The following is a 27,583-nucleotide window of genomic DNA, read 5'->3' on the forward strand; positions in this document are numbered from 1 at the left end:
AATAATTTCTACGCTTCAAGAGGTTGATAAGACTAACTCTAAGATGTTGTAGTGCCGCACAAAGATTGAAAACTAGAAGAAAGTTTAATCCCTGTAACACTAAGCATGGGTTGGTTTGAAGCTACTAAAACAATTGTAGTCTTACAGAGAGATATCAAAGCCATTGTGATACAGAGAATACTGAGAAACAGTTGGTCTGTATCAAAGTTCCTTTGAATAAATAAAGCTCAAACATTCTAACTTTATTTACACTGTTTACAAATAATACATTAGTAACACAATTAACATTATACATATGTGCAAATAAAAGAATGATTTGCTTTTCTTTCCCGTCCTTACATTTTGACCTATAAGAAAATTTGGCTGCCACCTAAATGAACTGAAGAGCATGGGTTAAGAGTTAACAACTTCTAAAATCCATGCGGTGCATTCTTGGAGAATTTGAAATTTTTGATGAATGGCAATCTTCAAGAACAACTGCATCTGTCTGAGAAATTCAGTTATGTCTTCCATGCACCTAAATAAGCCGGCGCATGAACATCTATCTGCTAAATGTGCAGCTTTCACTTGGCCACACCTAAGGCACACCAGATCCTGTATATGGTAGAGACGCTCTCTCTGCCGTACAATCTGAAGAAGAGCATTCTCGATCATCGCCAGGTCATAAGGCTGCCCGCAGTGTGGCACAGCACAGCGCCAATCCCGAGCTAGTATAGCTGAGTCACGGCACAAGTCCAGATCTCTACAATCATTGCAGTAGCTGTCAAAAAAAGAAACAAGGTTAACAGTAGGCAGCTTGAGAATTTTGATATTGTTTACTGGATCCAAGAAATTAAAGAAAATTCAGGAAGATCATTTTAAAATTCTTGACAAGTAAATTTATTAAAACATAAAAGGAAATAGAGATGATGTATAAGTTTGACAAGCCACCATAACAGTTAAAGACGATTCAATTTGCTAACCAACCAACTTCAGTAATTTACATAATGTTACAACCAAGATTCATAATTTTTATCAAGAATGGGAAGGAAAAGACTAGCTGCGCCACTTTTGATGGTAGTAATTAAGGATGAATATCCGACTAGTGAAATTTGTGAAGACCATCAATTAACCCTTTGATTTCTGCTTTTGTCCAAGAATTAAATTATATTTAGAAGAAAATTCCTTCTCCTTGTGACTCAAAAAAAAAAAAAAAGGGCCTCCTTTGACCATATATTTTACAATCCTCCCCACTAAATGTTTGACACTTTCCAGTATGAGTGTGTATGCAGCGCACACAACGGAATCAAGAAGTATATTCTGCATGTTCAATGGTTGCAATTCAATTTTAAAAATGAAACACTGGGATGAGTTGTGATTTTTAAAATTTTTGCATTTACAGTTCTGAACCTTTAAAACTATTGTGGAAATCTTTGGGGAACAAAGTGAAGAACGTCCACCTAATCAGATGCCTTCCCACAGAATAATACCATCAACCAATACAATTTTTGTATTTTACTCAAGACATCACATTCATGCAATTTCCTCATGGCTTGGCAATGCATGAGTCCTATTAGAAACCATACTACAAGTGCAATCTGATAAATATAATAGGCAATGCTTTAAACTTCCGTACCTGCAAATGACATTTGGTAAGATGATGGATGGGCATGGATCACGAAACTCAGCTTCAGGAGCAAACTCTCTCACACGCACATATCTTAAAAGATTCTTTCTCATTACCTGTAAAATTAAGACACAAAGCGAAAGCATCAATTCACTGACAGGAACTAATATAGAACCGCTTACATAATGTAGCAAAAAGTTCAAGCAAATGGAAGTGTTGATAATCTTCAGTTGCACATTAGACAGTTTGAAAGAAATAGATGATAACCCGAAACTAGTACAAATAAAGCAAAGTACTTCTACTACAACTTTAAAATCATAAACTATACCACATTAATAAGTTAATGTTGTAAACTTCAAACTGAAGAAAACCATAAAAAGTCACAAGTTAAAAAATCTCATAAAATGTTTCCCTTATAAAATTGACCCCGCATAGATAATGATTAAATGAAAAAAGGAGGGGGAAAGGGGATAATATTCAAAGAGAAGAAAATATAAAAAAAGTTTGTATCTGCTTATTGGATTTCTTTATTCATCTGATAAAATTAAAGCATCCAATTGTTGTGCAAAATATGATTCAGACTACATTGCATAAGATTCAGTAGAACAAGTAATACCAGAACATCATGCTGAACATTTTGGTCAAGAATCAAAACAGCACAGACAAACTTAATGAACTCCAGCGCTGCATCCCCTTTGTGGATATTATCAGCAAGTTGTGGCAGCCCAGGAGATGTCCGATGCTCATTCTCAGATTTTTTCAGTTCCTTCATATGAAGGATAGTATCCCGAACAATTCCCAAAAGTTTGTCTGTAAAGTACGAGCTGATCTGTGGAACATAAACCGGAACTACATAAACCAGATCCACAACTAACATAGGACAAGAAACCAAAAGTCTGCACAACCTCAGCAAATATTAACCTTTATACCTGTCCTTTAAGAAAATCTGTCATATGAGATTCAAAAGTATCAGCAGCCGCAACAGTAATTGATGGCGTGCAAGTATTGCCATCCTGTAAAGATGTTCTAACTGCTGCCTGCTTCTGTGCATAATTCCAGGGAATATACAGAAACTGAGAGACAATAAAAACAAAATGATCCTGCAAAATGCCAGAAGATGAATGAAAATATTAGAACCCTGGAAGACCATCCATCCATGATCTCATGATTTACTGCCTGAATTAAAACATAAAGTACGAATATGTTCCTTCTGCATGTATATTATGGCAAATTTATATATTACTCAGTAACTAACCTGAATTTTCTTGGGTAAGTATTCAGCAATATTCCAGCTTGATACAATATCCACTTGAGCTTCCCCATTCACGCTTTCATCACCTCTAGCCGGAATTCCACCATAGTTATACTATCATAAAAAGGTATGGTGACAAGAAATGGTTGGAACTTATTACTTGAACCATTAAATGTATAAAGTATCTAGGAAACTTTAGAATAAATCTTAATTGCATAAATGTAAAATACTTTAAAATCCATGAGTATCTTTATGCTTTCCCTAGGAATTTAATCCAGAGTTATCTACTAACACGACACAAAATTTAAGAAGTGTTAACAAGCCCATTAGAGATGCAGCATATACCCCCTGATAATTGATATCCATGGTAGAAATGCAACTTATCTGTTACTAATGAGTGCCATTTATAAACTTATGTACAATAGAAAAATCTATAGTTTTTCTTATAACTTCAATATCCATTTATAGGTCATTTTCTAATTATAATTGAAATATTATTTTACTTCCAAAAAGTAAAGAAACATCAAAAGAGTAGTCTGTGTATGGGTAAACAAAGAGAGAGGGAGGGAGGGGGAGAGGGGGAGAGGGGGAGAGAGAGAGAGAGAGAGAGAGAGAGAGCAGTGACCGAACCTGATCCATGAAAAGCAAGGAATGCCAGAAGTGCAATGGTTCAAGCTCAATCCATTCAAATAGTTCTCTACGTATCAAAGACAAAGGAATTACATGGCAGATGAAAAGAAATTACACAAACACACACACACACATATATATACCTGTGGATACAATTCCTTATCAAATACCAACCTCATTTGCAGAGTTTTAAGCAAGCTATCACAATAAGCTTTGGCTGCTGACAGATCAAATTTTCCTGTGTCTATAATGACCTTGTAGAAATTCGCAAATATGATATTTGCACCCAATTTGCGGAACTCAGCCAATAAAATCGCAAACACCTTTTTCATGACCTATTCAACCGTAAACCAGTTGATTAGGCCCATCTTCAGACACAAAGAACATATATTTGTCTAATTAACATGTTTTACAAAGAATAAGAACTATGAGAAGACTGCTTAACTATTGTGAAAAGGCATGCATTAGTTAGCAAACAATCTATCTGGCAATGCAAGCCTAATTTCATCCGAAGATATCCATACAATGTTTTAAAAACACTTGATGTTATGAATCAAAGCATTACCTTGTGAAGTATGCGGTGAAGAGCTGGATCATGAAGTTTAGACTGGGGGCTGCATTATGAAGGAATCAGTAAGTATATGAGTCAGAACTAGAGAAACATGTGACCAAATGGGAACCAGAAATCACACAGATCAAAACAAGAAGGCATATCTTGTAAAATGGGGTAATTATACGAGACAAAACAGGAGGTGGATGAAACAAGGGATCACAACCTGCAAATCCATCGATATAGATGTTGCAATAGTGCATCAGCATACACATTTCCAGACGTAACTGCATCAGCAAGAACCCTCTGGATCAACTGTTTCAGGACACGAAATGCAGGTGCACACGAGGTAGCTTCATCAAAGTCAACCTGTGCATTAAAAGCATGTGCTCCAGAGTTCATGTCTTGTTCAAATCCTAGCAAAGCACCTCCTTCCATTTCATTCACTTGGTTGCTTTTCAAAAGAGCATCTACAGCCAGATGATGTATCTACACAAAAACATGTGTTTTTATGCAACTGTCTCAAAGTAAAACAACTTGGAAAAGAAAGGGTTCATAATAGTTCAGAACCTTTATCTCCACAGTGACCTTTCTATATGCTCCGGGGCGTGTATGAACAGGCTGATGGACCTGTTTCATGAAAGCCACTAATTAGTTTATAAGAGAACAGAGAATAAAATAATTGCTTACTGAGAAACATTTAAAACTTAAATTTTAGTTAAATCCATCATGAGTGGAGATAATCCGATTTGCTTTTCTTGCCACCTTAATGCCCTTGTGTAGTAATTTGTCAGATTGAGACTAACCTCATCGGCAAAACATGTATCTTCTTCATTAATGCCTCCTAGATCTGGAATACCATCATCAGATATCCAAAGTACCTGAAATAATCAATATTCAAGAATAAGGATGGGAAAATGTTGTAATAAATCATCCAAACAGTCCAGAGACATGCATTACATGATATGCAAAAGCCTAATGCCAATTAGTGTTTCTAAAATATAAGATTGGCTCAAAGATTATTTATACCTGTTTCTGATCACGTAATGCTCTTGAAAAGAAGATATCTGCTGTATGTATAAGCCAGTCAAGTTCGAAATTACCCAATGGCACCTGCCCCAATAAGTTTGAGAAATTGATTTATTATTGACAAACAAATTAACAGAAAACTATTGTTGGCATGGAAATAAAAATTATTACATGAGCATATCTTGAGAGAGAAATCCTCCCATTCAACCACTGAGAAGATGCAGCACAACGTTGCATGCCAATTTTTGCCGCCACTTGTTGCCACCCAAGAACCTGTATAAAGCAGCAAAATGCATTCAATCAGATGCATAATAAAAGTTGAGACGCAAAGCAAAAATGCATGTGAAGAGAGAACTCTTAGTTCTGAAAAACTACCTGATAGTGACTATCACGAGCATTAAAGGGAATGCTCACACAAGGAAAATCATCAAGAGCTCGTATGCCCGACTTCATCAATTGAAAATTTGGGCATTCAATAAGAGCAATTGTAGGTCCGTGATGTTCATGTCTGTCAGACATCAAAACCACATAAGGAATTAATCAAGAATCCAAACCAAAATGGAGTCAAACCTTTGCATAGCATTGCTACAATGCAAACCAATATAGAGTCAAACCTGTGCTCATTAATTGCTCGGTGCAATATATTTTCAGCATCCTTGACATATCCAACATAGTCCACCTAAAATCCATACATGAGAGAGAGAACAAAGATAAGAGCCATTGCAAGTAGAAGAAAACACCAGGAAATCTGACACCCAATGAAACAGACAAGTTCACCTTGACAATGATGCCATTCCTAGGAGGCAGCTGAATTGATAATGCTTGGCAAGCTTCACGAAATTGTTTTTCAAGAAAAGATGGTGACAAATCTTTATTTTGATAAGGATTTACCACCACAACATTCATTGTTCTTGGTGCAGCAAAATACGCAATAAATATAGCGCGCCCTTCAGATATGCTGACATTAATAGCATTAACATTATAATTGCTGTATGCTTCCATAAAAGAAGATAAAGTACAAAATAAAAATGGGCTCTGAAAACAAATTGTGATTATAAATGCATCAATTCTTGTTAGTAACATCATAAGGCAAATAAATTATTGAAATTGGCTCATAAAGAAGATAATAAGGCAAGTTACTCATGATTTAAAACAACAATAAGGGAAAGCAAAAGTGCAATATATTAAAAAATAAAAAAGTGGTCGAGTTAAAATACTTTGCAGCCAAAGTTCAACATGGAGAAAGTGATTCAAATAATCAAGCAACCGTTTTACTGGTAAAATAATATTGTACAAATAATTACCTGTTATACAAGTAAAAGAAAGAGATGGACTGGTCCAGATATGAACATTCTGTTGTTGTCTTCCTGTGCAGTTCACTCACACTCCATCCATCTTGGACGTTTCTCTTCTTAGCAGTTTTATTCACTTTACAAACACAACCAATCTGAATGATTGCATTGAACTCCAAAGGCACCTTTGTTTCATATAATCCCTGAACAAAGAATTGAGTTTGAATCAAACTGAAATGTATCTAGTGAAATTACTATGACACCTACCTAAAATACATAATCCTATCTTTCCATTGATTGCCAAGCAGAAGAAAATACTAATTTAGAACTATAGAAAAGAAATCCTAAAAAAATTTGGTTAAAAGGCATAATCATAATATAGGTTAATCACACTGACGGAAAATCAGGAACCTTAAGTCATCAACAAAGTAAAACATGACCAGTACAAGAAATCATGTGAGCTTAAGAAGAGGGAAAGAGATGATTGATGTGAAAAGTATGTACTGACCTCAACTTCTGGATCAGCAAGATGAGCTGCAAGGTCTTTGCTTTTTGTCCTAAACTGATCCTCATCAATTTCAACCTATTAACACTCATACAAAATAAAAAGATATTAAACCTCAAAAGCCTCTCGGAAAGAAAATGGGTAAAGAACCACATGAGTTCTTGAAAACAATAACACCAGAAGTACCTCATATAGGTTATAGTTATGCCTTCCATGAGGAAGAGTCTTGTTGACATGCTTTCCTGGTAATTCTATAGGTGCTTTAGAATTGATGTAATAAACTCTTGGAACAGTTACAGGAATCTTAAGCATGATTCCATCTATAACAACCCAAGCAAAAAATTGGCCACTCTGAGAACTCGGAACTAGTTGTAATATCTGAACCATAGAAGATGAGCAGTCATAAAGAAATTATTCCAGGCTTTCCAGCAAAATGTGTGAATTGAATGAGAAATACATTACCTGCCAATGACAGCGTGTTAGGGCTACTTCATGCCTCCTAAAATATGAATTTACACCAATTTTTCCTTGACCATCTTTGTGATTTCTCCCACCACCAAGCAGCTCGTTATTAGGATGGTGCCCAGACCTTGAATTATTCAATCCGTCAAATCAGATGGCAATTTGCCTAAGCATTAGTTCATTAACTCCATTAAGAAAAACTTATCTAAGCGCACATAAGTACAATTCACCCACAAACACAAATAAACTAATGAAGGTGTTGACAATTCAACTGGGAAACTGGATCAAATTGGCAAGAGATGAGACTGACAAGTGATTTCACATCATCAAGACAGAAAACAGAGCCGATGAGGTTAATGTTACTTTAAAAGGAGATCAAGATGGAAATCATAGTCTCTGGTTTTCCCATCAACTTGCATTGGCTACATTCATGTAGTGCCTAAGCCACAAATTCATCCTCTTCAATGGGGCAACCAAAAAATGTCCAAGCACTTCCTTAATTGATTGAATAGGAACACATTTGGGAATTATCGAGATTATTTTTATCTTGATTGCTACAAATTTTGAATTGCCCAATTCAAAATGATACAATTTCTCACAAGTTATCACATAACATGTACATCCAAAGAGGTCCTGTCTCGGCTTTCATTTATGAGCCTTCTCAGGGCCAATGGAATTCTGAGAGTCACTTGTATGGCAGGTATTCCCTCTAACAGCCCCTAGAGACTGACAAACACAATTGACCCTTATGAGAACCTATAGGTTACAGATAATGATAAGAAGAGTGGCCCTAAAGTAGTGATCAAGGTACTAGTTATACTACAAAATTGAACAAATTTTGTACTATCTCTACTTCAAATCCTCAATGAAACCCATAGAATCCATCCCTATATGCACACAACAGTTGCTAGAGCCAGCATCTCTATATGCACCCCAAATGCTTTCAATTTTACCATTCTACAGTTAAGTAAGGAATCTATCTCAATACAAAGGGAGGTATTAAGCAAATTTCTAGAGCTGCCAGCCTAGGCCTTATGTATGTAGGTAAAGAGAAGAATGTACCTTTGCCTCTTCCTCCTGTCAAGAGTACCTTTCCATTTTCTCTTCTTTATTTCAAGCCATCCTTGATAATCTACATTTCTGTCAATATTTTCAGAAGAGATGGCATTTTGTTCTTGATGCTCATTTTCTTTATTAGTTCGTTGTTGACAGGAATCTACTTGGCCAGGTGTCTTCATTGATTTTTGCCCTTTATTAACTTCATAAGAACGAACGACTGGTCTGGGTCCACTTATGGAACTGCTTTTGTGTCTGAAGTCTTCCAAATCTTCAACAATCTCTTCATCAATCACAAGGTTTGAGTTTATAGCGTCACTGCTCTTTTCCACCAACTGATCCCTGTTCAAAGACCTGAAGATATCAACCATTTTCCGTTGGCGAAATTTATCCTCCTTCTCACGAACCTTTTTATGTAGCCAATCAGGATGAGCCACCCTAGGGACAGGATTTGCAACCTGAAAAAAATTAAACTGATTTCAAGTACACACACACACACACATATATATATATAGAGAGAGAGAGAGAGATACAATAAACAACAATTCACATGAAACAGAACCTTTTGCATTGCAGCCGGAATGGTGACAATTTTCTGAATTGCTGAACCAAGACGTTGCTTGTAATAGGACCAGTCAATAATGGATCGAATGCCAACATCTGATGAAACCTTGCACCACTTCCGTACATAGAACTTCATAATTTCTGATAAGTTGAAATGGGATCACTTTTAGAATAAGAACAAAAAAAATGCAATAAAATAAATAATAGCAGAACTTTACCCGCATCTGTTTCAAATATTGCAACTGGAACAGCACGCTCACTTACAGGTGTCCCCTATTTGAGTTAATATCACCAAAAAAAAGTAAGAATCACATGACCCGAAGTTGAACAGAAATTAAAAAACCAGTAGAATGGTGATACCATTTTCTTTTTCTAAGTTACTAGAACAATCCTATCTAAGAGAGAAAAGAGAGACCATGCAAGCTCAGGAAAACAAAATTTTAAAGAAAGTCCGTAACTTTCAATGTTGCAAAAAACTGGTCCAAATTGCCAAGAGAGTCCACAAAGATAGATTTTTTTATTTTTTGAGAAGAACAAAGATAGATTAAATACAAGAAATCTATCGAAGCACAACTGACTACAAAGAACAACAATTAAATTGCAATCAATTCAAATGAAACCCAAAGAGAAACTAAACATCTCATTTTTCCCCCGAATAATGTTTACCTCCTTCCTCTCACCCAAAATTCTTTTATTTGTTTCCAATTAAACAGCCAATATAGAAGCCAAAACTCCATAATCGCCTAAGGGCCAAAGCTTTCTTCTAGCCCAACACCCAAAAAATTCCCGGCCAACAAAGAGAAATAGTTTCTCGGCCAAGCCCACACAAAGCAAACAAATGCATCAACCACTCCAAATTTTCATTGAGGAGCAGTGCAAAAAATTATAATCATTCAGCAATCTTTGCACAAAAGACGCCAATAAGGAAATAAAAAAGCATATTGTCTTCTTTTTCTGGAGAATATCGCAAGCATTGATTTTCCCATGTACCACCAACCAAACAAGAACTTGAACTTCGTAGGTACACCAAACAGGGCCACTTGGATTTCCAAATATAATTGAAAATAAATAAATAAACAAAAGGATCCCAGACCCAAAATGAGATAATATTAATCTGAGACAATAAACTTAAGAACACTATGAATTCCCTATCTTTCAGATTCCTTCTAAAGGTTAAGTTGCAAAGAAAACTCAAGAAGGTGATAAAGAAGGGACGAAATGACCATGCTATAATTCAATTGTCCTCATCTTCTTTCTTTTTCTTTTTTATGACAATACTTGAACCTAGGATGTACCCTTAACCACGACACCCCACCCCTATGCATCACTAGTTCTCTCAAATTCGTGATGATGATCATCCAAAGAAAAAGTTTTCAACGTATGTACCTTTGGTTCACATGCAACTATATACTGGCAACGCAATCCTTTATCTTTGACCATCGTATCACCAAGAAAATCAGCAAGACGTCTGGCAGTGGTCACTGCACATGACTTTTGCCCTCCATAGTCTGCTAAAGACTTGCTCATGGTGCTTGATTCTGATATATAATCAAGTAACTCACTGTCTGCAATATCCTTGCCTTGATTCTGAGAGATGGGGGTATAAAAGCCAATGAAATTTTAAACAAACCTTTTTTTGAATCTTGAAATAACCAAGCAACTTTTAACATCCTTGAATAATACAATTTGAAATAATGCAATGTTTTGAACAAACCAACTTTCACATACATCAAGAAGATCAAGCCAGCGGTTGGCGACAGAAGCAACTGCTGAGTAGCATTCCTCTATGGTAGACCCATGAAGGAACTTGTCGAAAAGTTCAGCCTGTAAACAAGAAAGGTATTTCACACATGGGAAAAGACAAACATCATTTTAGGTATTCAAATATAAAAAACATAAATATCTAATACTAAGCATTAAGCACGTAAGACATCAAAATCCAAGTTATGATTTAAGTTTCCACTTACAAGAGCAACGAAAATTAAGGAGTCATTCCATTAACAATTGAGGAATTGGAATGTATTTTAAAGATAGCTCTTTTGGATGGTTCAGTTCAAGACTTTGTTTTTGCTTTTTGCTTTTGATTGTCTACTACATTTTCATGGAAATATCATAAGTAAAAGGGATACCTGGAAAACTTTGATGAGCTTCAGCTCACCTCTACGCTTGATTTCAAAACCTTTAAGTTCAGCAAGGGTCCCATCATCGTTAAAAACAGCATATCGCTTCTTAATTAGAATTCCTTCTTCTTTAGAAGCAGGAAGAATCATTGCCTGCTTGAAAGCAATAACTTAGTAGCAAATTACATGAAATAAATAGTTGAAATAATATAAAAACATACTACTCTGTGTTACCTTATATGGTCCATCCACTTCGAATTCAATTGAACATTCACTATGAGTTGTATAACTTTTCTTAATAGAATCTGTAAGAGTCTGGTAAAACCGTAAAGTGGTGGTAAGAACATGGAAGAATATTGTAGTTGCATAAACAAGGAAAACCAAACTTTACTATACTAAGCATTTTTGGCAGTGCAGTTCACAACACATTGGACATAAGCAATTTAGAAAATGTTCCAAGCTAACCTGGTATTGATCATTTGTATTGTTTCTTGCCACATCAACATTAAGCATAACACAAGGATATGAGATAGTCAGCTTCTTCTTCAAGTCTCTGAATACGAGTTTCCCATATATTAGTCAGAACCTTTAGATAAACATTTATAAATATTTTACAAACTACAATGGAAGCTAGCATCCGACATGAAATAAACCAAAAACACCTAGATTATTGTTGTTTAAGTAAAATAAATGGTTATACAAATACTAAGGTGGCTGTGGTGGCTGTAATTATGGTATACAAATAACCAAGTGAATTGTTAAGAGGAAAATCATACTTTGTTTTGAATGTAAAGTTCTCCGGAAAAGATCCAGGGAGTGCACACCAGATACCATCTGTGTCTAATTCAAGAGGTTTTCCAATTTTTTCAACCAGCAAACGAGCATTCTGAATAATTTTCGCTCCAGTATATGTAACTACTCCAGCCATTTCCATTGAATACCATCTCGCACCTCTGGATAAACATGTAAAAGCATCACCAAATGATAACTAGAACACAAAGGCCACGTTAAAAGCAAATCCATCTTATAAAAATTCAAAACAGATGGAAGTCACCAAACTCACTTGCGCATGACGTAACCGTAAAAGGAATTAAGTATGCACTTATGCGCAAGTTGTAATGAATCATAAAGCACTACCATATCCTGCAATTATCAATAAGTCAATCCAAGCAAAAGGAGACTAGGTTGGTGAGAATAATAAAATAACTGTGCTAAAATTGTTCAACAAGCTTATGTACTTAATAAAATAAAATAAAAAAATCCAAAGCAGAGACAGAGAAGGGGAGGGGGGAATTATGAAGAAAATTTCATACTTGTGCTTCCTGGATTTTTATAGAATTTCCACCAGCCTTGGCTTCAGAAAACTTCCCCTTCCAAACCTTATTCAGCCCTTTGTACTCATACCTTCTATCTCGAAAGCTTGAAACAGATCATAAAAACATGTGATTAAGTGCAAAAGAGAAAAGAGAATATCAAACGAAAAGAAAACAGGTAATCTGTAGTTTCCATACAAAGAGTTTTCTTCCAGGTTCTTAGTTCTTAAAACAGAAAATGACGGCCCTTTTTAAGATGCAAATAGAAAATTTATAAAATAACAAAATACAAACTGCTAACCTGCGAACTGTGTCAACATAGAATGAATTCTCCCTCATGCAGATCCCTGCTTCCCGAAGTTCAGTAACTGGTTTGTCCACTACTCGTTTATACGCCTATCAAAGAAACCCAGAATTAGAATGTCAGACATTACTTAAGAAAATAATTTGTTCAAAGACAGTAAAGAATATACCTTCTGACAGTATTTCTTTAGACGCTCTTTGAGCCTTGATTGTTGCTCCATTTTAGGCAACTCAAGAAAAGATTTTGACATCCGGGAATTGGCACCATCAACAAACTCAGACTCAATTTGCTTCTTCAAATGATAATAGTCACTGAAGTTGTTCAACGTTATGTGAATAAAACATCATTAATTAGTCTGTTGATAATAGACCCAGAGAAAAGTATAGAAAGATGAGAAAAAGAAGAAAAGGGAAAAATAATTGACTGAAAGAATACCTTTTCTTTGCCATGAAAATTTCTCCACGCCAAACCCATTCAAGCTTCCGAAGACAAGTTTTTCCTGGACGGTTGAAATCGCAAGCAGTGCAGACGTCGTCTGTAACTATTGATGATGGCTGAAAATAAACAACTGGTTGTCATAATTTACATTCATGGAACTTCAAATAATCTGAAAATGCAAATGGATGAGCATACATTCATGCTGACAATATTGGTGATGATCACCACAGATGTATTTGGCAAAAAAAATAATTTTATGTAAAATGTTAATTGGTTAACATGTCCCTAACAGAAACAAGATAACAGAAAGCAGTATCAACAACCTAGATCAACAAATCTTTTTAACGGACACTTTGCAACAAAAATAAAAGGCAAGCTGCAATTATAAACTCAGAAAGAAATATGAGATGCGCAAATCATAAAAAAATTGTAATCTGCAATTTCTGAAGGTAATTTATTAACCAGCACACCTGAAGCCTGTTTGTTAAAATAATGTTTGGATACATTGCAGCTACATCCAGATGATAAATGAGGGGGCATTCTTCACGTATAGGTTTATCTCGCAACCTCACAAGCTACAAACAAGGAAAAGAAGTTCTGATGAGAAAAGAATGAAAAGAATATCTAACCACCTTATGCTTATTTCATTGAACTGTCAGTTTTGAACACTAGGTGAATAAATAATTAGTAAAAGATTTATATCCGAAGCAACAGGTAGTTTATATCAACCACAAAAGACTGACTTTTTGGAATGATAAATCATATCAATGAAATTCACAAAACATACTTAGACATGTGTCCAGGAAGCAGCCCAAAAAAATAAAACATAGGCTTGAAAATAAAAATGATCAGCACCTTTTCCAAGATAGAACTCTTCACTTCATCGTAATTCGACACTGATTCCAAGTCCATCTTACCCTCTACTCTTATAGCATATTGAAGATCTCGATCAAGGTTGCTGATCAATAGCTGGAAATCAAAATTCCCCCTCAGATTAAATGTATAATAAATGTTCCTATCAAAAAATTTATAATAATAATGTCATTATTTGGCATCTGTAGTTGAGTAGCAATGGTAGTTCCCCAGGGGGGGGGGGGAATTTACACAACTACCAGGAAATATTGCAAATAGTAAAAGAATCAAACTTTAGAAAGTTATCCTAGAGATATATACAGAACCAAATTAGTAACATTACATGATATATTTTGTGGGCAATAATTAAGAATCAGCCCATTAACACCTGAAAATACCAAATTTACAGGATGAGGGCACACATGATGCACCATACCACCACCAACAAACTGTTTTGGGTAATAAGCAATGCTTTGGATTAAAGAAAAATCTCAATGTGATTAGGATACCTAGAACTTTCCAAGTTTTCACAAGAAAATCAAACCTTATTGATCGAAATAGTTTAGTTGCATGAATGGAAACATTGATTCTAAATGCATAAATTAAAGTTAAAATCAATGACACAATAATACATATTTCTAGGGGGGTTTTCCTCACTCTTTTATAAATTTATTTTGCTTTAACATTCTCAGTTTAACAAAAGATTGTTGAGACTGAAAGATTTATGGATTGCTTACCAATCAATTTTTTTTTTTTTTATAAGAAACAGACTTTCATTAAAAAAGAAAAACAGATTTTTTTTTAATAAGATTTTTTAGGCTGAAAGATTTATTGGTTGCTTTACCAATCAAAATTTAACGGCTTCAAAAATGTACACAGGTTTCAAATTAAATTCTAAAATCACTGACTCAATTTTATTTTAATAAAAGATCAAATAAGCTAAAAGCATCCCTTTTGGCACTGTAGATCAAACCTATTGTTAGTGCTTGTCGTACATCGTGCCTATGATAACAAATTTTTATTAGTTTAAATCATACGTAGCGATGAACCCTGTATCCTAGAGAGAAAAAAAAGAAAAGAAAAACAAAATCAGTCCCAGAAAAGAAAAGTATCTGATCTTTGGGTTTCAGAAAATTGAGTCGATGAAAACAAATCAAATTCACTAGATGTCAATGTGGTTGTGAATGGTATATAGAGAATGAAAAAAAAAAAAAAACATAAAAAATATGAGCTTCTGGTCATATGAAATGAATGAATCACTTGTTTTTACATTGTCCTATTGTACTTTCCTTGTGGCGGAGGCTGTTCAGGGAGGGTGGATTGAGGTGGGAGACTCCAGTTTCTTGTGCTGCTTTTCTGTCGGAGAGATTGAAGTTCTTTGAGGTGAAGAAGAGGGGTGTGATGTTGGGAAGATGAGCAGTGTTGACTGTTTGTGGGTAATCTGGCTGGAGAGAAATAGAAGGCTTTTTTATGAAGTTAGGGGAGAAGAGGTGGATAATCTGTGGGAGAGAATTCATTTTTGGGCTTCATTATGGGCGTCAATCACTCCAGCATTGAGGGACTACTCATTTCATACAATTCTGTCTAATTGAGAGGCTGTTGTGTGTTAGGCTTCATTATTGCTTTTGTACTAGGGTCTAGAGCTTATGTGTTTTTTAGGGATGTTTTACTATGCTATTGGTATCTGTAGTGTTTGGTCTGTATAATATCCTAGAGTTTTTTTTTATAGGATATTTTAAGTTGGTGGACGTCTTGTCCACTGTATTGTATTATGTTCTTTATTTTCTTCTAATGAAATCATGCTTCTCATAAAAAATTAAAAATATGAAATGAATGAATATTCAGAGATGGTCTACCACTCTTTGGTAAGAAGTGATCTCAAGCAAACCATAGTCCACAATCACCGAAAATATAGAAATGATGGTCAACCAATTAATGAAACCAGAGAAACTAAAAATTTTAAAAAAATGGAAAGAAACATTGGTACTGTAAAAGGATAATGAAAGCATACCTCGTAGGCAGATGCATCAAGCTTAAAACTAGTTGGAATATCAGATCTAAAAACACCACTTTCAAGGCATTCCACGTGGCCACCTATATAAGTCTCACTCTCTAAAAGGTGATTTTTATAGAACTTTTCTGGGTCAGATTGGTGTTTGTTTGGGCAGATGACATTTGCCTTGTATGCCTGTAGAAAATGCAAAATGAAACGTGGAACCAAGAGAAACTTGATAGCTCAAATATCAAAGATTTATGGAGGACTTTGCTTGAAACAATGCAGAAAAGAATCAGCACAGAGTGCAAAACAACCCACCTGGACCATTAGAAGCATTTCACAAAGGGTTCCACTACCCTTGCGCAAGACCTCATCCGGACACATTGGAATAATAGTTGCAAGAGAGAAAATGAATGGATGAACATAGGTCATATACAAGTAATAAGTTGCAACAGCATCAGAAACTGAATAGGATGCCATCATCTGTAATTACATATTCAACCAAACGAAAAAATAAAAACATTTATCAGAAATGTTCCTGCCAAAGAAATGTACAAAAGCAAACAGAACCTCAATTGAGAATACACACACACTGACATGTAATGGATGACAAAGATGCATATCAAATGACAAATTAATACAATGCTAATGGATGAACATAAGTCATATACAAAGATGCACCCCAGAAATTTGATTAAACAAAGACAGTTGTGTTGTGGGATCTTTTACACTCGTTGGGTCATACATAGATAGTCTAAGGTTCAGTAGTGCATTTTGAAGGTTAATGTAACAGGCTACAGTTAGTTTATACATCTGCCACTCAATTAGCCTCTCTGCATAGATTAAGCATGGTTCACATACTAATCTCAATCAAGTTAGTAACTCCAGTACCCTGCTTCATCCTTGACTAAAGGGGAAAAAATCTACAAAGAGAAAAACAAGAACACTGCCAAAGTAATGAATGCACTTTCTGCCTCATAAGATCCGCATATAAAGAAACCCTCCTTCATCCCCGTAGAGAGAACATGGGCATGCAAGCCTGCAGTCGATAAACTCTATAAAGAGAAAAAACAAGAACACTGCCAAAGTAATGAATGCACTTTCAGCCTCATAAGATCTGTATTTAAAGAAACCCTCCTACATCCCCGTAGTGAAAACATGGGCATGCAAGCTGTAGTCAATAAACTCTACGGAACTAAAAGTAGTTTTCAGTTCATATATCAAGTGATCATTATTAGTTATACAACATTTTCTATCTCAAATAAACTATGCCAAAGATATTTATCACACAACAGAAAAATCATTTCCCACTCATTCATACCTGAGGCTTTTCCTTTGCAAAGCGAACCATATCCTCAGGATTCACCTCCAGGGGGTGATAACCCAACTTTGCCTTCGTAACAGCCTGAAATAAGATTACAAAATATAGATATTTAAACTTTCCATCCAAATAACAAAGACTAGGAAACAAATGAACATACATCTTTACATCTGGTAAAAACATTGAACCCAATACCACCATATATTTTTACAATTAGGAAAATATGGCATTCAAATAATTTTCTTTCCTCATAAGATTTCAGAAGTCTATAATGGCACACAATAAAAATGTTAGCAAGTCTGCTTTCAGGAAAAACGTTTCTACATAGAGCTTTAAGGGTTTTCTGCAACAGCAGTGACAAAAAGACCTTGAGCAATTAGTATACAATAAAATAAATCAATAGCCCCACCTATTGTGAAACAGTAATAAAGAATGAAGAGGTTAACCATGAGAAATTAATATGCAACAACATAAATTGAGTAACAACACAGTAAACACCAATTAAATTAAGAAGAAGAAAACAATGAACATGAATTTGACTATCATACCTTAAGGCCTTGGCTCCCTTGAGGAAGATAACTATCACGTTTGACCCAAGCAAAGCAATCAAGATGGCAAGAAAATTTAGCTCGACATTCCCCCTGATTCTTGTCACATTGAAAACCAACCTCCTGCAGGTGAAATTTCCAGTAGAATAATCACACAAGCCCATTGTGTTGCGAAATTTTGTTAATGGGTAAGACGCACAAGTATTCTTAGATAGCAATGTTTTTGAGAGTTGATTCATGATTTTCATGTCAGCATTATACCTAAAATAATCTAAATTGAGTGATCTTTCTCGACTATTAATATTGTAATTTTTTTATATGATGTGAATGGAGAAAGATAAATAGCATCACTACACAGAATTTTTAAGTATGATGGTATGATCTGGGATAAAAACAAAGAGAAAAAAGCTTCATATACATATCAGATGCAGTTAAACGCATTAAACATAAACATGAGCAACATGCACTGTGTTCCATATGTAAAGCTTCTAGAAAACTGTATTGTAGTTAAAGCATGCATTTAACTGGAAAAGCAGAGATTGATGAAAATATAAATTAATCAATATGACAGTCATGTCCATAGGTTTTCTGATTGGATAAGTAAAGAAATTTGGCTGAAAGTTACAAGCCATATCCAACTCTAGATCAATGGCCAAGTATCATTACAATAATATTTATATCCTTTTTGTGTTAATGAACATAGAGACATTAACGAATAAATGTGATTGCTATTATTTACATTATAATAGAGAATAAGCAACTTCCGCAAAAACTCAAGACGAATATATGTTCTAGTCTTCTTGATAGTTATTAAGAGCTTACAAGCTAGAAGTTTAGGCTCTTAATGTTGTTCAACTAAATGCAACTCACAGAATTAGCAACATACATCACTCATTTTTAGCCCATGATGAGCAGCTCTGGTTTCCAGGAAAGGCCAGTCGAAATAATCACCATTGTATGTGACATAAATTCCAGGCTTTACCTCCCGCATATGGGCAAACCAATGTCTAAGAAGCTCTACCTGCAACAACGACCATACCATATGTAAAATTAACATGTAATTAGCATTCTAAAACCCCTTATATAACTAAACCAATTAAAATAGCTGCATCTGTGAGTCTGTGTGTGTAGGGAGGGGGGATCTATGGATATGTTTACGGATTACCTCATTTTTCACATTTGTCACCTTGAAAAACCCTTCAAACTCTGGTTTTGGAGTGTACTCCAAATCCTCTATATCATCCCCAACACACTGCAGATAACAAAGAAATAAAACCTATCAATCCATACATTTAAATCAATGGTGCAAGAAATAAGAAAAATGGTGCCTACACCAACAGAAAATAATGTTTGTAGAAGGCAATTGCAAATTTGCAACAATAGCTTTAAATAGATGCAAAGCAAAAGAACAATGAATAAGCTTGCCAATAAAGGAGAAGATTTCAAAAGACAAGACCTCAATGCCATCTTTTTTTAAAGAAAATAACTCTAATTTCTTTCACATCATTGCCAAATGAGCACACAAGCCGTTTATTAGATAAATTAATGCACTCAACAGGTCCCAAAACCAAGAACAACTTTAAACTGAAGCATATAAACTACTAAAATATCAGCAGCAAGCATTTATAAAAACATATGCACTCTTATTTAGCCACAGATGAGGAATCTCAAATGCCAAACTTGAACATGTGAAGAACTTATTAAAATATCATAAAACCTACCTCTCTGTTAATAATCAGGTACCCTTGTCCATCAACCATGTAAGAAATCATCATTATCAAATCATATTCAGCATCTGGAAATTTCAAAGGTAGCTTAGTTGTCTCAATATCAAATGCACAAACATGAACTTCAGCACGCTGCAGAAGATCTGTCCTCCTCTCAAGCATAACACCAGTACTGGATACACTAACATCATACCACTGCCCACATCGTACATCTGAGTAGCAAGAAATTTTAAAGCGGATGAACTTCATTTCAACTTCAGAAGCTTTTAAAAATGGTCTAGAAAGCAACAGGATGTAGTGATAAATTACCATTGTCAATGGCAAAGCGAACATGGTATGGAACATCATATTCACGAAGATCAACAATACAATCTAGAAAATCTTGAGGCCTTTGTTCTCTACAAATCATGCACCAAAAAAGTATCAGGATCAGCAAACAAATACAAGTTACAGTGCAGTGTAGTTGGCCAATGCAACAGCAAACCAAGAGCTGCAAAAAGGAGAAAAAACACAGGGTACCTTCTAACCAAATGAGCTACCTACAAAAAAGAAATTAAGCCAAACAATGTGCTGCGCCATCCAACGGGAAGAAGAATCAAGACAACAGAACCTTACCGTTTCCCTATTAATAGTGACTCATAAGCTTCTGCTGCATCAAATTTTGCACGGTTTCTTTCGACGACATGCAATAGATCACTCTTGACATTCATTAGTTGTTGAACAGTATCAAATGATAGCTTTAGATATGATTTGTGCAGGCCAGACAAATGGTTTTTCTGTCAGGGAGTAAAGAAAGATATTAGGATGCATACATGGGGAGAAATATATAATTGAACATGTAATTAACTGAAGCACCACAATAACTAATATCAGCAAAGATAGGATAATTGAATAAGCAATTTAAGTAACCCACTATATTCATTAAATTTTGAAGCAACATACTCAATTATAAGATGCTCAATCTTGAATTTATGTTAGGAAGTGTTAAATATCAGAGTTATTGTACTCTCATGAAATATTTTAATATATAGCAGGTGTAAGCGATAACTTACCCTTTCACAAAATCTCTCCCCCCCCCCCCCCCCAATCTCCTTTCCTCCTCCACAAACATAACCTAACATTAGGAACAGCTTAGATTTTGGGAACACAATTTTTTAAGATTATAGAAGGGTGGGAGTGATGAACTTCAGGAACGGATTAGATTTTGGGTGGCTTCGGTCTCGGCAGATTTTAAATTTTTAAGGAGCATTCTCTTTCTACTATTCTTTTAGATTGGAAGGCTACTGTGAGTGAATGTCTGTTCTTTATTAGGTTCAGGAGATGGTTCAGTTTTACTGCATAATAAAGGCAGATTAGAGAGTTTCTGTGTTGTACTTAAGAGTTGGATTTCTTGTCTACAACTCGTACAATTTTTGCACTTTGACTAATAAAATTTTATTCGATTCATAATAAATAAATAAAAAACCTAGTTAAAATTATTCTAATGGGATCCACTTTTATGTATTGAGCTCATCAAAGTAACTTTAGGAAGGGTCATGGTACAAGGTTCAGAAGCAACAAAGAACATGACCAGTGCTTGAGAAAAGTTTGGCAACAGTCTAGGAAAGGATAACTTCTTCCTCAAGTGAAGTTGAAAATGGGCCACCTAAGCACATCAAGCACAGGCATTCTCCCAGCACCTAAAGTTGAGACTTGACCCAACAAATGGATCTTGAATAGAAATAAGACAGAAATGTGTAGAAAAGAAAATGTAACTAAGAGCATGTCAGTATCAAACCCAATAATTTGAACATATGACTAAATAGAAAAAGCTTTGATGCCAAATTGGTAAATTAATTTTCTGAAAAAAAAAATAAATAAATTGAAAGGAAATAGGCCAACTATGCATATCAAGCTAACAAGCATATCATAAAAAAAAATTTAAGTGAATCAGAAACTTCTCATGGATACAAATAGCTTCTGTATAAGAAAATACTTGCTACTAAACTAGAACTGAAAAGACCCCTTTAACTAGATAATGACTAAAAAAAGGTTCTCTAAGTTGATGGATCTCAAGCAAAACATGCCTAAGGCTCAATAAAGAATAGCTTCATTTCACTCAATTGTCAGTATTGAATGTCAACAGAGTTAATAAGGGGGAAAAAACAGAAACTACCAAGGATTAACAAACACTGCCAAGTTTTATAAAACGTAGTGGCTATATAAGACTAGTGATGGAGGAAGTTGCTTACAAGATCAAGGTCTTCTTTCTCTACTATTTCAATATCAGCAACTTGACTTTCATAACGCCGTCTCAAATATGCTTCAACATCCATTTCCATTTTGTCCTATAATAAAATAAATATTATCACTGTAAAGACAAGTAATGATTGAACTAACACTACAAACAGAAAAATTTGCAGAAACAAACATATAAATAGATTGATAGACACCTTTGTGGCTGCATAGAAATAAGGGCGAAACTTGTATTTTGACTTGAAAGTAGAACCATCCTGCAATTAAACTAGAAAAAAGTCAAACAACTAACAACCAGAAAACAAAACTAATTATGTTAAACATTTATTTAGAACAGTTTACCTGTGAAACGAAATACAAATCAACACAACTATAAGCTTTATTGGTTTCTTGATCCTCCCAAGATGACTGCAAAATTACAAGGAAACATACATAACCAAATGCCAATAATTAAGGTATTTGAACTCAAATTCACAGCCATGTGGTTGCACCAAAATTTTGAAAATAATAATCATAGTAATAATATTAATAATGATGATGATGGTGACGATGATGTTGTCAATAATAAATATAACTGAGTAAGTGTAAACAAAGTTGAGCTTTTCAATTTTTGAAGTAAATTGTCTTTGTTTCCTAGAAGGTGAGTATCACACCAGTTAAGCATACTAGTTAATTAATGATAGTGGTTAGGTTTTATACGGAATGCAGAACAAATTGCACAAAGTATCTAATACCAAGATAGAAATGTTTCAAATGTCAGTTTTCGTACTTCACTGTTACAAATTAAACTAACTTTACTTTTTCAAATACAAGTAATTTCTTCCATTTTTCATTATAAAATCGCTTCCAAAACACAAATTAAACATTCAAAACCCAAAATTCCCACTTTCTCCTTTTGCTTTCTCAGTAACCAAACAGACCAGAAACAATGAGGACACAGATTCAGGTGAAATGGAAGAGCGCAAAAATTGATGGATATAGAATCAACTTACGGATGCGAAGGTGAGTAACCATCCGAGCCTCTTGTCGCCTTCGGAGAATGCATCGAACCCTAGCTTGGACTCGAGCTCTTCTTCGGCGGTGCGCAGAAGCTTCTTCTGCTTCTTGGAGCTCCATGAGTCTTTACGGTCTCGTTTTCGGCTCTCGAAGCCGCTCATTGCTTTGGGAAACCTCTGTGAGATTGGTTCAGAGTTCAGACTTGAGACTTGAGACTTGATAATTGAGAGTGAGGGTTTGTGATCTCAAAGAGGTACCGCGTTTTCCCGCGCTTGTATCTACTTTATTCATTTGGTCTCAATGACATAAATGACCCTTTACTTGAGCATAAATTCGAATGGTGCCACTGTTTGAAATTATTCGCGGTTGGGAGTTGGGACTGTACATGAAAATGGACATTCCGGCCTGCTGGCATGATTGGTCCGGGCCTCCGGCCCTTAAGTAGAGAAATTTAATGGACAAATCCTAAGTGCCTAACAAAGTCCACTTAATTAGTTTAAAATCCATCTTTTAAAAAAACTGGTGGTTTTCGACCAAAAATAAAATAAAATTGGTGGTTATATATATAGTAACGATCACTCGCTCACCATAGAGCGGTTCCCCGCTCACCTAACCACCCAGTAACGAATTTTAATAATCGGAACTGTCCATATTTTATAGCATCATTCAAAGATCACCCTTGCAAAAAATCAGCCAAATCGAAAACTGTTTAGCTAATGTATTACTGTTAACATCATTTCAACCTTATTTGACGAATTGTATTTGTCTGCAAAGTTTGGAGGACCACACAATTATCGATTTGGCTGATTTTTTACAGGGACAACCCTTAAAGATAGACCTAAAAAATAGACGGTCCCGATCATTGAATTCTCTACTCTGTTATGAGCGAGAATTCCCCGCTCTATGGTGAGGGAGTTATCATTTTTATATATATATATCTCTCTCCATCTCCTTCTCCGATGATCTCTCTTCATCTTCTTCTATGATCTCCTTTCTAATATTTGTCTTAATTCTTTTTCTTTGCTTTCTCTCTCTAATCGTCTGTGATCTCTCTTTTTATGTCTATTTCTCTATCCCTCTCTCTCTTCTCTTCACCCATCGTCGGAGCCTTAAAGAAGGCCAGCAACCTCCAATCTGGAAGTGTTGGGCGAGATAAGTGTTGAGCGCGATCTAGAAGTATTGGGCATGATTTGGAAGTGTTGGGCGATTATTACTGTCAAACAGTAACTATCTGGGATGATAATTACCGTTGGACAGTGGTAATGATTTGTAATGATTGAATAGGATTTTTTACTCCAAGATTTGAATTTTTGTTTTTTCTGTATTTTTGACATGTTTATGCATGAAAAAGACAGAAGATTTTATACAAGTTACTTTGTTTTGGGTGTTGCAGTAACTATAATTATCGTTGGACAGTGACAATTCTACATGACGTGGGAAAAAAAAAGTGGTGCGTCTTGGGCTCCGTGCACAATGCCTTTTTTATGTAATTTCATCAAAGTGGACTATATTGGGATCTGGTTTTTTATAGTGGACCTTAAAAAAGCCTATTGTCTATGATGGGCTTAAAAAAAAAAAAAAACCCTATTTCTTATTCCAATTATTTATTTTAATTTTGTACCCAAATTTTTATTTTGTCCAAAGTTCCAAACTTAGTTATAATATGATTTTCGTCAAATAATATTAATAAAATTTGGTTATGTGCCTTGCACATGCTTTATACTCAAGGTCAATTTAGTTTATCCACAAACTTGAGTTGACTAAAATATCTCTAACTTTGATGCTATTTGTTAGTATTATTTGACGGAAGTTACATTATATATTTAAGGGAGACTTAGAGTCCAGTTCATTAGTAGTGATTTATGATTTTTAATTAAGTCATTTTATTTATCTTCTTTGACGGCTTTATATTAGGTTTTAACTTCAAGATTTTGGGTACAAAGTCCGAAAATACCCTTCAAATAAAGAGAAATACCCTTCAAATTGGAAAAGAACTTTATTATGAAATAAAAAGATTTTCTTATAAATTATTATAAATTAAAAGAATTTTTTTATAAATTTTAAAATACCCCTATTTTAATCTAAAAATTATTTTTTTAAAGAATTTAAGTCTAATTATCGGGACAAATAATAGTTTGGACAATTGTAAATTTGTAACAGTGGCTTGAAAGTTGAAAGCCTTGAATTCATGTACCCAAAAAAAAAAAAAAAACCCAAATTCTATTTAGAAGCCTTTCCAGGCCTGGTCCGATTAGCATGTGTCACGCTTAAATGACCGTAGCCACACGAGGATCGGTGTTTTGAGGCGGAGTGCTGTGACTCTGTGAGCGTAGACGTTAGACCAGAGCTAGAGAGATGAGGAGTTCAAGGTTGTTATTGGTAGCACCACTACTAGTCATCCTGCCATATTTTCTATGTCTATGCAACGCGATCGAATCACCACAGTACACAGTGGTTCACTCAGAATCAGACTTTGAGATCAGACTTTACAGAGTCGCCTCCTGGATGTCTGCTCCTGTTAAAGACATCATCTCCTTTGACAAAGCCACCAAAAATGGCTTCCACAGGTACTCCCCCACTTTTATACCCACCATAGATTTTGATTTTACTTTCTGGGTTTTTACTTTTATCGAAGAAGTATGTGATTAACCACCATGAAATTCCCTTTCTTTGATCTGTTGGTTCTTTTCTTAAAGATGGGTTTCTAATTGTTTGGACCAAACATTGTGAAATACCCACCATCTATTTCTCACTGCACCCGCGAATTACCTCCTCAATGAGTAAAAAAATTCAATCGTTTTCCCTGTGATGTTTGACATATGTTTCCTCGTTTTATGTTGGTTTCATATGATGCAATGCAACCTCAGTTCTTGAATAATAAGATGAAATCATAGCATGTAACAGTACACTCTGAGAGAACAATATGCTATTTATGGATAAGTAGAGAATTATCTTAAAGATGCTAAAAGCATGGAAGGCTAATTGAGATGGATTTGATCTTTTGGGAGAAGGCATGATGTGATAAAGATATTTCTTCGGATATACTTATTAGTATGCCACTTTCCTTGATTTAATTAAGCTTGATATTAGTTGCCTACATCACCATCACAGTCATGTGCGACCCCTTTAGTGTCAGATACACTGAGTCACTGACTTTTAACTGTAGGTAAATGCTGGCAACAGCGTGAGTGATCATTAGCCGTTGCTGTATGTGCGAGAGGGACTGTGAGTCCCTACATCAAATGGCTGACAGCCACCGGGTGACTGTCCAAAGCTTGCTTACTGTTTTCCGTCAAAATAGAGCCTCACTTGCTGGAAAAATATGCAGTTTCTTGTAAACATAATATCAATCATGCAATAACAGGGCTGCAGGGGCACATATTATGCAACCCTTTTGGATATGCTTTTGCTAATGTGTGAACTTGGCTGTCCTTGATACACCTTTCTTAACAGTGTTCAATCTATAGCTGCTATCCATACTTCCTTGGTCTATCTCAATTTTAAACTAAGATGTCCATTGCACTTTGCTTATAATTTCCTGATATTCACAGGCTGTTCCAGTACATACAAGGTGCCAATTTGAATTTCTCTCGAATTGCGATGACAGCTCCTGTGTTGACAAGCATAGTCCCAGGAGCCGGCCCCCTTCATTCGTCGGCCTATTTTGTCAGATTCTACTTGCCTGAGAAGTTCCAAACTACCCCGCCCACACCCCTTCCTGAACTCAACTTGGAACCCTATACGTGGGGCAGTCATTACATTGCCGTCAGGAAGTTCTCTGGATTTGCAAGAGATAGTAACATTGTGGAAGAGGCAGAGAAACTCGCCACCAGCTTGAGCAGGTCTCCATGGGCAAACTCTACATCAGAAGGAAGGAGCCAAGCTTACTCGATTGCACAGTACAACTCCCCATTCCGGTTTATTGGGCGTGTGAATGAAGTTTGGGTAGACATCAATGCATCTGGATTAGATGGCTATGAAAGCAGTGAAAAAGCTACATATTGAGATTCTACCATTAGTAAGTGTGCTCGTGTAAATTTCTGTAATCAAACCTAAGGTTGTGAACTATACAGAAATTGCTACATCCTAATTTACTTATTTGTATCTGTTACCTGTATGTATGTATATGTGTTAACTATAGTACTTGTGCAGAATATATGTCCTTTACAACCTGTACTTAAATGTCTCCTCTTTAATTTTTGTTTCAGGATGGTTTCATGGCCTATTTTCTCCATGTTTTCAAATTATTGGGGTCAAGTGTTGACTTTAGCTTTTGAATTTTCAGATGCTTTGGTTGAAAACTGAAACAGAAGAAACTTAACAAAGAAAGACTTCGAGAAAGAAAAAAGATGCTATAGAATCAATTTTTTCCCCAGTTTATGAAATGGGTTTCACAATATCACGAGTCTCACTCCATATGGCACATTGGGAAAAAAATAAAGAAAAGTTGAGAAAAGAACGTGGTTCTAAAGCATTTTTTCTTATGTAATCATCTGGTTGAATAATGTACAAGGGACTAGACTGCTGTTACTTTGCTACCAAATATTTGGCTGCAGGAAATAATCTTCAAAAATCTGTTATGTAAGTTTGTCTCTGGTATTTCTAAGAATTCACTTTCTGATGTGTACCACTCAATCTTTAGGACAATTTCCTATCCAAAAAGAAAAAAAAACTTTAGGATACTTTAAAAGAAACGAAGGTCCATATTAGCCTTGATGCTACAACTACATTCAGACCCCAATATCTACCCTTTTTCTTGTGAAAATTTAGAACCTGGCTATGAACTC

The 27,583-nt window shown here is 35.3% G+C and overlaps 2 protein-coding genes across 3 annotated transcripts; one reads left to right on the plus strand and one right to left on the minus strand.

Annotated features, from left to right (window-relative positions):
* Positions 1-161: 161 nt before the first annotated feature.
* LOC147298997 (DNA polymerase epsilon catalytic subunit A-like) lies at positions 162-22,985 on the minus strand. Its single transcript, XM_086235256.1, has 49 exons — positions 22,793-22,985; positions 22,143-22,208; positions 21,998-22,057; positions 21,797-21,892; positions 20,181-20,341; positions 19,875-19,963; positions 19,560-19,777; positions 19,004-19,090; positions 18,725-18,859; positions 17,839-17,961; positions 17,291-17,374; positions 16,288-16,452; positions 15,985-16,161; positions 13,977-14,090; positions 13,592-13,696; positions 13,119-13,237; positions 12,853-12,994; positions 12,681-12,775; positions 12,380-12,485; positions 12,130-12,209; positions 11,843-12,019; positions 11,532-11,619; positions 11,301-11,381; positions 11,076-11,219; positions 10,675-10,770; positions 10,333-10,533; positions 9,165-9,219; positions 8,945-9,087; positions 8,389-8,840; positions 7,327-7,453; positions 7,051-7,242; positions 6,868-6,942; positions 6,372-6,562; positions 5,845-6,025; positions 5,682-5,746; positions 5,443-5,575; positions 5,239-5,340; positions 5,068-5,151; positions 4,845-4,919; positions 4,609-4,668; positions 4,265-4,527; positions 4,054-4,102; positions 3,663-3,823; positions 3,489-3,555; positions 2,862-2,972; positions 2,536-2,706; positions 2,223-2,435; positions 1,616-1,722; positions 162-760 (listed from the first exon to the last, which is right to left on the minus strand). The coding sequence occupies exons 1-49, from the start codon at positions 22,955-22,957 to the stop codon at positions 394-396; spliced, it is 6,618 nt and encodes a 2,205-aa protein (XP_086091382.1). The 5' UTR covers positions 22,958-22,985; the 3' UTR covers positions 162-393.
* Positions 22,986-25,033: 2,048 nt separating this feature from the next.
* LOC147298998 (uncharacterized) lies at positions 25,034-27,319 on the plus strand. 2 transcript variants are annotated; one of them, XM_086228731.1, is made up of 3 exons: positions 25,034-25,363; positions 26,348-26,814; positions 27,082-27,319. In XM_086228731.1, exons 1-2 carry the CDS (start codon positions 25,152-25,154, stop codon positions 26,799-26,801), a joined length of 666 nt encoding a protein of 221 aa, XP_086084857.1. In that variant the 5' UTR covers positions 25,034-25,151; the 3' UTR covers positions 26,802-26,814; positions 27,082-27,319. The 2 variants fall into 2 exon arrangements, with proteins under 2 accessions (XP_086084857.1, XP_086084856.1); XM_086228730.1 differs by lacking the exon at positions 27,082-27,319 and having other exon boundaries at positions 25,035-25,363; positions 26,348-26,936.
* Positions 27,320-27,583: the final 264 nt, after the last annotated feature.

The sequence above is a fragment of the Dryas octopetala genome, chromosome 1 (genome assembly GCF_963921425.1).
Source record: "Dryas octopetala chromosome 1, drDryOcto1.1, whole genome shotgun sequence".
Taxonomy (NCBI): Eukaryota; Viridiplantae; Streptophyta; class Magnoliopsida; order Rosales; family Rosaceae; genus Dryas; species Dryas octopetala.

What these genes read in the sequence shown, in the direction of transcription:
- LOC147298997 (XM_086235256.1), bottom strand. Translation starts at nt 22,957, where the DNA reads ATGAGCGGCTTCGAGAGCCGAAAACGAGACCGTAAAGACTCATGGAGC. An exon ending in ATGTTCAGCATGATGTTCTG is followed by an intron (nt 1,723 to 2,222) that starts GTATTACTTGTT and finishes TTAATTTTACAG; the next exon opens with GTAATGAGAAAGAATCTTTT. An exon ending in TTACCAAATGTCATTTGCAG is followed by an intron (nt 761 to 1,615) that starts GTACGGAAGTTT and finishes TTTTTTTGACAG; the next exon opens with CTACTGCAATGATTGTAGAG.
- LOC147298998 (XM_086228731.1), top strand. Translation starts at nt 25,152, where the DNA reads ATGAGGAGTTCAAGGTTGTTATTGGTAGCACCACTACTAGTCATCCTG. An exon ending in ACCAAAAATGGCTTCCACAG is followed by an intron (nt 25,364 to 26,347) that starts GTACTCCCCCAC and finishes TGATATTCACAG; the next exon opens with GCTGTTCCAGTACATACAAG.